General features: G+C 55.6%; 1 protein-coding gene across 1 annotated transcript; it reads left to right on the top strand.

The window, feature by feature from the left end:
• The first annotated feature begins 44 nt into the window (after window positions 1-44).
• Window positions 45-9,213, top strand: OTOP3 (otopetrin 3). The gene is made up of 7 exons (XM_009563952.2): window positions 45-1,296; window positions 1,630-2,037; window positions 2,984-3,120; window positions 3,421-3,479; window positions 4,178-4,296; window positions 4,928-5,847; window positions 6,543-9,213. Exons 1-7 carry the CDS (start codon window positions 1,290-1,292, stop codon window positions 6,711-6,713), a joined length of 1,821 nt encoding a protein of 606 aa, XP_009562247.2. The 5' UTR covers window positions 45-1,289; the 3' UTR covers window positions 6,714-9,213.
• The last annotated feature ends 111 nt before the right edge of the window (window positions 9,214-9,324 follow it).

Raw genomic sequence — 9,324 nt, 5'->3', positions numbered from 1 at the left:
CTGAGCCTGTGGGGTTTGCACAGGAGAGTCTGCCTCTGAAGTCAGCATTAACAGATCATCACCCTCAAGAAAAGTGACCCTTCTGCCAGCAGTGCCTCACTTTGGCATCGTCCCCGCACCTCGGCTGGGCCGGGAGCTTTGCCTTTGGTCAGTTGGTGTTCCCACACCTTGGCTGAAGCACAAGGGAATGAGTTGCTTAAGAAAAAAATCAATCTTAGGAGCCACCTAAAAACAAGGGATTGGGGAAGCCGAGTGGATTTCAGCCTGAGCAGCGTGGCAGAGCGCTCCCACCAGGAGCCCATGCCAGGAGATTAGCGCCCTGCTCGCCCGAGCCGTGGCACAAATGAGTCACCGCGCCTTGTGGCTTTGCCAGTTGGCACCTCCTGCGCCGAGGCCATTGCCATGGGGCAGCCCAGCAGCTGCAGAAAGGAGCTGAGCCCCATTGGCTGCCCTCGGCAGAGCCAAGAGCTCCTCACTGAGTAATTAATGTAATGACAATAATAGACCCAAAGTAAACAAGGTGGGAAAAAAAAAATCAATGGCCTGGGAGCAGAGGCCGCATTCAGCCGGGAGCAGCCGTGCCGGCGCCGCGGTCCAGCAGACGGACTTGCGTGCATCCCGGTGGCTGTGCAGCGCGTGGCTCCAGCGCCAGCAGTGCCCAAGGTAAGCGCTGGGGCTGGACTGCTGTCGGCAGAGCGGTGATGGGTTGAGGGCTCGGGGCCACGCGGCCGCTGCCGCCCTTCCAGGCGCTCGGGTACCTCGCAGCGCAGCCTGGATGCGGCTCCACTGCATCCTTCTGATGTTATGGCTTCTCCCTTCCTTGCCTGACCCCAAAGCAGAGCCTTTCTGGTCTGGGGAGAGGGGAGGACATTTGCTCCTGTGCTACCATGTTAGGAGAGCTTTGGAGCTGACTAGGGAAGGGTTTTTTGGGATCAGGCTCTGATGACAGAAGAGCTTCGAGTTTTTCCCTTTGGGCAACAAGTAGAAAAAGAAAGAAAAGAGGAATTCCCTTTGTCGCAGCCCCAGCCCGCCTGGGTGGGAGGCTGGATCAGGACTGACAGACCCTCCTCTGGTTCTCCGCAGCCCTGCCACGACTTGTGCGACCACACAAGGGGTGTGGGGTATCTCTCGCAGCTCAGAAACACAGGGAAGGGGTTGCAACCATTGACCAAAATCAAATAGCTCTGAACTTCAGCGCAGGTCTGAGCTCGCTCTGCGTTCCCACCTAATCCTTCCAGCAACAAAGGGACAGGAGGAAACCTGAACCCAGCGCTGTACACGGAAGAGGCATGAACGGTAATGACGGGGATGGCTTGGTCACCTCTGGTCCCCGCAGCTCCAGGGGCTGGTGGGGCAGGGACACCAAACACCGTGTTAACGAGGGCAGCTCGGGATGGCTTTTGGCAGAAGGGCCTTTCCCAGCGCCCCACAAGGACTCTGTCCATGGGGAAAACTAATGCTAAACCCGGGCTAAACACTAGTCACTTCCCTTGCGTTCAGCTTCTGGCAAGGGCAGGGGAAGCTGCAAAGCGAGGGAGGGAGGTCACCACACAAGTGGCTTTTCCAGCAGAGCACATCTCCGCCTGCCCCCCACCAGCCCTTTTACCTTTAACCTCCCCTTTGCTGCAGCCCCAGGCAGACGAGCTATGACGGACAACAAAGCCTCAAGGCAGAAGCCGTGCCACCACTGCAAGAGCCGGCCCGCCTCGGCCCCAGCAGGCACCTCCACCATCCACTACGAGAAGTTCTGGCTGTACCGTCACTGCTCCTCGGTGCAGCAGAGCGACAGGCAAGCTCAGAAAGCCGGGCAGCTCTTCTCGGGGTTGCTGGCCATGAACGTGGTGTTTCTGGGCTGCGCCTTCATCAGCAGCATGATCTTCAACAATGTGGCCATCACGCTGGCAGATGTCTGGATCCTGCTCTCCATCCTCAAGGTCCTGTGCGTGTGCTGGATCATCTACTACCTGCTGGGCACCAGGCGGCAGCCGCACGCGGTGCTCTACCAGGATTCCCACGCTGGAACAGTCTGGGTTCGGGGTAAATTCCGCTTTTATTCATTTCCCATTCCTCCCCAACTGCAAGAAAAGGCCAGAAGCCCCCAGGGGTGTAGTCAGGTCCTGGGAACCTCAGGGTGCCCTGCCAGCTCATGGTGCTGCGGGAAGACAGGGGAGCAGCAGATGCCGCTGGGAGGAACAAGAGCAGCTGGGAGAGTCTGGAATTCAGCTTCCCTTCAGCCCCCAGCGCAGCCTCACTCCATGATCCCTTCCCAAAACCCATCCCACGCATCACCCAGCCAGGGCGTCAGCACCCCCACGCCACCCTCTCCTTTGTTTAGCACCACAGCAATCCTGTATCCAGGGGAAGATTCCTGCCCAGCGAGTCACGCGGCAGTGACACCCAGGCTTTCCTGGGAGCTCCCCATCAGCGGGTGCCCCGCTTGGCGCGGGGACCTTTCTCCAGGCAGCCCTGCCTCTGCTCAGTCACCGAGTCACTCGGCACAGATCCTGAGCATCGAGAGTAGAAGGGGAGAAATCTGCAGGGCACCCGAGCACCCGACGCTGCCGAGAGGCGCCCAAGGTGGAAGGCAGGGACAGTTAAAGGGCCCCGACTCCTGCAGGCTGGTGCTGCCAAAAGCCTGCACAGATCTTCGTTCAACCCACATTTTCTCCACACGGCAGAAGCCACCATCTGCCAATTGCTTACGTCCATCACTCCGAATTGCACAGAAGAGGCCAAAAACCTGGGTCCCACCTTGGATCCAAGCACAAGAAAACACATCGCATTGTCTCAACACCTTAAGCCAGCCCAAGCACACCCCCAGGATCAGAAATCAGATTCCCTCTTGTCCCCTTCTCTCAAAATCATGGGACTTCTAGCTGGGAAGGCACCGGCTCCCCCCGGTCCAAGCAGCAGGAGGTCTCCAGCCCACCCCAGGCTCCAACACCTTCGCTGTTGCTCACCGGTGCCTCTGCTCTTTGCCCAGGGTCAGTGCTGCTCTTTGGCAGTTTCAGCATCCTCCTGAACGTGTTCCACATCGGCTACAGCGCAGTTCTCATCCAGTGCAAATCCAGAGTGGAAATCGTGTTCCCCAGCATTGAAATCCTCTTCATTTGTGCCCAGGTACTGCACGTTACCCTCCTGGAAGCTTCCCGATTCACCCCATCCCACTTCTGAGAGGCCGAGGTGGGGGGACATGGGAACACCTGGGGAAGTGGGTGTGTGCGAGGTGTCCTCACGGGCGTTAGTGGCACCGAAGCACCACACGCTGTTTCACACGCCACCCACGCCCCTCGTGTGCCAGGCACATGCACCCCTGCAGCTCTGCTCCCCCTCGGATACGGCCCCGCTCGCCCGTCTGGCCCCATCAGCCGTGCGTGTCACCTCCACGCCACTCAGGTCGTTCTTATTGTCAATTTGCAGGCTTTTTTCCTGTGGCATCACTCCAAGGACTGCATCCAAGTCCAGCACAATTTCACCAGGTACAAAGCAGGTGGAAAAAAAACTACTTTCTGCTCCTTTGAAGAGACTCTTCCTTTCTGTCCGCTTGTGATCTCCACTACTCCTGCTAGAATTTTCATCCCACCTTACACCCTCTCTATATCATGGAATGGTTTGGGTTGGCAGAGATCTCACAGCTCATCTAGTTCCCCCCTGCCACGGGCAGGGACACCTCCCACTGGATCAGGGGCTCCGAGCCCCATCCAACCTGGCCTGGAACCCCTCCAGGGATGGGGCAGCCACGGCCACTGACCAGGGGTCACCCTCTGGTTTCCCTTTGTGCCTTGGGGTGCTGCAGAGCTTCGTGCCTCCCCCTGACTCAAACACTTTCCTCCCACATGGCTCAGGGAGCAGCTCCTTGACGCGAGGATGAGGTGGGGTGGCCTCCCTGTTCTCAGCACCAGGAGATGGCTCAGCATCCCCTCCCTCCACTACACCCAGACCCGGCACTGCCTGTCCCCATCCTTGACAAATGCCTAAACGGGCACCTTCTCATCCATGTTTGCGTGTGTAAAGTCACGCCCCAACACATGGACACAGACCAGGAACAAGCGCTGTGTTCACACGCATCTGTGTGCTGGTCAGTGAGAAGCAAAGGGCGGCACCACGGGGCAGGGGGGCACGCGGGGGCGTAAACTATCTCCATGGGCAACTGTAGGAGCACCTTTCTCTTCCCCAGGTGCGGGCTGATGCTGACCATCACCACCAACCTCCTCCTCTGGCTTTTAGCCGTGACCAACGACACCATCCACATGGAGATCGAGTCCCAGCTGCGCCAGGTGGAGCAGCGACTGGCAGGCAAGGCTCCTTCCTCACCTCTGTTAGGCTGACACAGAGGAGCTGTAGGGAGACAACAGCTCTTGGTGGCAGTGAGCCAGGTATCCCAGCCGGTTCCTCTGAACGCTGACCTTCCCGTCACTGGAGGTTGTCTTGAGGAGATGGGCTGCAAGGGGGGAACACCTTCAGCTGGAGGCAGGTGTGATGAGAGCCTGGAACTGAGGGCCATGAAAGGAAGAGACCACCACAAATTAACGTTTTCACTCCCATTCACCTGTGGGTAAATGCAGGGACTACCAGGCCAGGAGAGACCCCCATCATTCCTGAGCTTTTCCTTCTGAGGACAGCGGGAAAAGGGAGGAGAACTGATATTTCAAGGGTGGAGAAGGCTTTGCTGTGCAGGACAGGGTGTCTCTCATCCAGCACCCACGGTCCTGCCTGGGAGCAGCACAGCAGATTTGGGAAAAGACATTTGTGACACCCTGTTCTTCTGAACCCTCACAGCCCTGCGGGCCGAGCAGTCACCCCTTATAGTCCTACCACCCACTGCTCCCCAAACAGACAGATCTCGTACCCACACACAAGAAACTCCCAGACACAGCCAGGAAATCCAGGCCAGCTCCCTCTTAACCGCCTTCTCCTCGTGCTCCAGGTAACGAGACCCCCTCATGCACATGCCAGAACACAACCATCTGTGAAGTCTTCCAGAAGGGCTACATCCTGCTCTACCCCTTCAACACCGAGTTCTGCCTCATCTGCTGCTCCATGCTCTATGTCATGTGGAAGAACGTGGGGAGGCGCATCACCCACCACCACGTACCTCACGTCAAGTCCAAGTTCAAGCTCCAGGGGGTGGTCTTTGGGCCACTGCTGGGCACCATTGCCATAATCATCGGGATCTGCGTCTTCATGATGTACCAGATCCAGGCCACCGGCTCAGCCCCCAGCCATCAGGTCTTTGTGATGTATTATTCCTACTACATTGTGCTCCTTCCCTTGATGAGCGTGGGCGCAGTGATCGGGACAATCATTCATGCCTTGGAAAAAAAGGAGCTGGACACAGTGAAGAACCCAACCCGCAGCCTGGATGTCGTCCTATTGACAGGGGCGGCCCTCGGCCAAATCGGCATGTCCTATTTCTCCATCGTGGCCATTGTGGCCACCAAACCCAGGGACCTGTTGTACAGTCTCATTTTGTCCCATTCTGTCCTCCTCATCTTTCAGAACATCACCCAAAACGTCTTTATCATCGATGGGCTCCACCGGCAGCCCTCTGTAGCTGCAACGGAGGCCAGACACAAAGGACACGCTGAGCAGAGCTCCTCTTCAAGCGAGGAGGAAAGCACAAAAAGCAGCAAACAGGAGCACACACAGATGTCTCCCAGCAATGAGGAAGAAATGAAAGAGGAGCAGAATCACGAAGCCCATGACCAGAGACGAATGAGCGTGCTGGAGCTGGGACAGGAGATCCGGAAGGTTTCTCTGTCCTATATCCATAGCTACTCTCACCTGAACTGGAAGAGAAGAGCATTAAGAGAGATCTCATTCTTCTTGGTTTTGTGCAACATCATAGTAAGTATTGCTCTCTGCTATACCACAGCTTGGCTGAGCCACAACAACCTGCAATAGTCACGCCCTCCTTGTCTTTCTCTCTCTTAGGGTGGTATTCCAGACAAGAAACCTTTGCTCACTAGGTTTTAACCTACTGGTCAGGCAAGTTAGGGCTGGTTTTGCCACTAATACCCCACTTTTTGGTAAAAGAGTCAAATAGGGCGTGGTCTCCTGGGTGCAGGAAGGAGACAGCGAATAAATAACCTTATGTGCCAAAATCTTAGCCTCTGAAGAAGCACTGAAACTCATTACGGGTGTTTGATGAGCTATAGGGAGAAATGAGGCACCAACAGGGAGTCTGTGTAAACAGGAGTCTCCAAGATTGGGACTCGCCCAACGAAGCGCACTGGGACCTGGAATCAACCTGGTCTTCACCGCAGCCTTAACAGAGAGCAGACAAACCTGCCAAGGAACGGGTGCTGTTCTGGAGGAACAAAGCTCGCTGGGGCAAACTGAGGCTGGAATGAGGTTTCTAGGAACTGATTTACAGCAAGGAGTCAACAGCGTAGCAAGGGGATTTTTCCTTCTCTTCCCTGGTAGGGAGATGACTCCGATACTCTCAAACTATTCCTACCACCAGTTGAGGCAGCACTCAGAGCGCGGGTAGGACAGAGGCTGTCACCCTGACCTCTGCTCTCTTTCCTTGCCCCCTTTAGCTGTGGATCATGCCCACCTTCGGGGCTCACCCTGTCTTCGAGAATGGATTGGAAAGGAAATTCTACGGCTACTCCACCTGGTTTACAATCGTGAACTTCGGCCTCCCCTTGAGCGTGTTCTACCGGATGCACTCAGTCGGGGGCCTCCTGGAGGTCTATGTCACAGCCTGAGCCAAGCCCGGGTGAACAACCACGGTGAACAAAGACGCAGGAAGCAGCGGATGTGCACATGGAAGCTTTTTCCCTCTGGCTTCTGCTTTCACTTCTCCTTGTACAACATCTCCGCGAACTTCAGAAGAAAAGGAGACTTTTTCACATTATCATTATTTCCTCCATTTCCTCGAAGACTGCAATCAAACTGTCTCACTCCTCCAAGGAAGCCTGCATGTTGCACTCCTCATGAGTCTGCCAGTGGATGCACACAGGACTTCAGACCCTACTGAAAGCTTCCAGCTACAAGAACGCAAGACCAGCCTTCAACAAAAGCAACAAAGATCAACCTACACTCCACAGAACCTCAAAAATCCAGACTCAGGGCCCATCGCCACTCACCAACCCACCACCCTGTGGCACAGAAGACACCTATCAGGACCAGCCCCACCAGAACAACACATGGAAGCACACGCAGCCCCAGCCATTCCAAAACCAACAGGAGTACCCTTTCCGTGTGCAGTTTGCAAAGTGGTCACTCTGCTGGGAGTGGCTGGAACAGTCAGAACAGAGGCTCTGCTGTTTGCTCCTCATGCTGACACTGGGCACACCAGCCCGTCTGGGTCCCGTAGGACCCTAGGGGAGCACCAAGCTCTTGCAGCTCTCGTACGAGAGCAGGACAGGCCTTCAGAGTTGCACTGGTTCAGTGCACCTCTTCCCATTAGCAGAAAGAGAAGCTATAACGTCACCTTGTCTCAATGAGAACGAACACTATCTCCCCTCACAAGCACTCAGGGCCTCGAGTGAGAAGCACAATTCCCACGGCTGATCCTCGCTCGATGGGATCCCCAGCATGCGCTAGCACAGGTCCCACCCCAGCGCAGGACCAGTTCCAGAGAGAACGACTGCCCGATCCACTGGGAATTCCTCCCTGCCCCAGCACTTCAGCCCTCACTGCTGCTTTGCACACCCACAAACACAAGGCGCCCTGTGCATGAGGGAACACGGTCACACAGTGTGGTGCCCCATCAAAGACCCAACAGGACTTATTCCATAGGAGACACTTGCTTTGAGAGCGCATGGGAGAGCAAGGGGGCTTGCGCCTGCGGGTCCCAAACATGGAGCTTGGGAATGGGAATAATGGGAGATAGAATTCTCACGTGTATCTTATGAAATCTCTGGGCCTGCCCTGCACTCAGGGACCTGACTGAGTCAGCTGGCAGTGATTTACGCTGCTCTGGCGCTCAGAGGTTACATGAGATGTAAGGGCAGGCCCGGTCTGACAATCAATAAATCTGCCCTGACTCTCATCCAGGGCCAAAGCAGCACAGTACGAACACACCCAAGCTATTGCTTCTGCTCCGCCACAAATCAATCCTGGAAGCGGTGTGGGGTTTGTATCAGAGCCTACTTATGGGGGTTGTGTCCCCTAGAAAAGCAAACTCTCCCAGGACAGTGAAACAATGAGAGCTGGAAACTCCTGCCCACACACATCCCACCCCCTCAGGGCTCAGCATGCAGGCTGCGCCAGCCCCTTGGCGCAAGGCCGTGAGCGAGGTGATCGCATGGGCATGACCTGTGCCCAAGAAGTGGTTTTACATGGGCCTGCAGCAACAGAAATATGCCCTGAGAAATAACAGCTGGATTAATTAGGCTCCAATAAAGTTAATTATTCCTATTGTCAGTTTGTCCCAAGGGATCTATGGGTGATACAGGCCAATGCCTGGCCCTCGCAGATGATGAATGTGATCTCAAACGTTATTCCTAGTTATAGACAGCCCAGAGACAAGCAGTGATGTCAGCCTGTGACGTATAGACAGCCCTTCCACTTAGAACCACAGGTCCAGAAGGGGCCTCAAAGCCCATCCAGTCCCACCCCTGCCACGGGCAGGGACACCTCCCACTGGATCAGGGGCTCCAAGCCCCATCCAGCCTTGAGCCTTGAACCCCTCCAGGGATGGGGCAGCCACCACTGCACTGGGCAACCTGGGCCAGGGCCTCCTCACCCTCACAGGAAAACACTTCCTGCTAAGATCTCATCTCAATCTCCCTTTCTTCTGCTTAAAACCTTTTGCCCTTGTTCTGTCCCTGCACTTAGGAGGGTTCTATCTGATTTATTTCTACGTCCATGAGGAGTAAAACCAGAAGCATAATTTGCATGCTGTTCAAACCACCTTCGGCTCCTCCGCAAACCTGACAACAAGGCTGAGAAGCAAGCAAGCCATGACTCCCGAATCCGACACAGCCATGTATGCCAGTGGCCCATCAGCTCCTTCGTCACCTGCCACCCACAAGCGACTTCCAGAGCTCTTCCAGGGCGAAGGTGCCCGGCTATGGGTCTAAACCGCACAAAGGTTTAGTGCACGGTTCACAAAGTCAGGAGGCTCAATCCCGTTTGATTCAGTTCCTCGTCCGTACCCTTTGAGGCAGTTACTTTTGATGATGCCGTACGCTGCAAACATGGAAATGGCCAAACCCACACAGTTCAGGCTCATTTTCCAGAGTCCAATCTTCACTTCTGATTACAAAACCCCATGCACACAGCTGAGGAAGGCAGCACGTGAGCTCCCAGAAGCAGAAATCGCCCCAGCAGAGTGCAAACAAGATTATAAACCTCTCTGGGTAAAAAACA

The sequence above is a fragment of the Cuculus canorus genome, chromosome 18 (genome assembly GCF_017976375.1).
Source record: "Cuculus canorus isolate bCucCan1 chromosome 18, bCucCan1.pri, whole genome shotgun sequence".
NCBI classification, from domain to species: domain Eukaryota; kingdom Metazoa; phylum Chordata; class Aves; order Cuculiformes; family Cuculidae; genus Cuculus; species Cuculus canorus.
The sequence above is the reverse complement of the archived record's forward strand: the minus strand, read 5'-3'. Positions and strand labels throughout refer to the sequence as shown.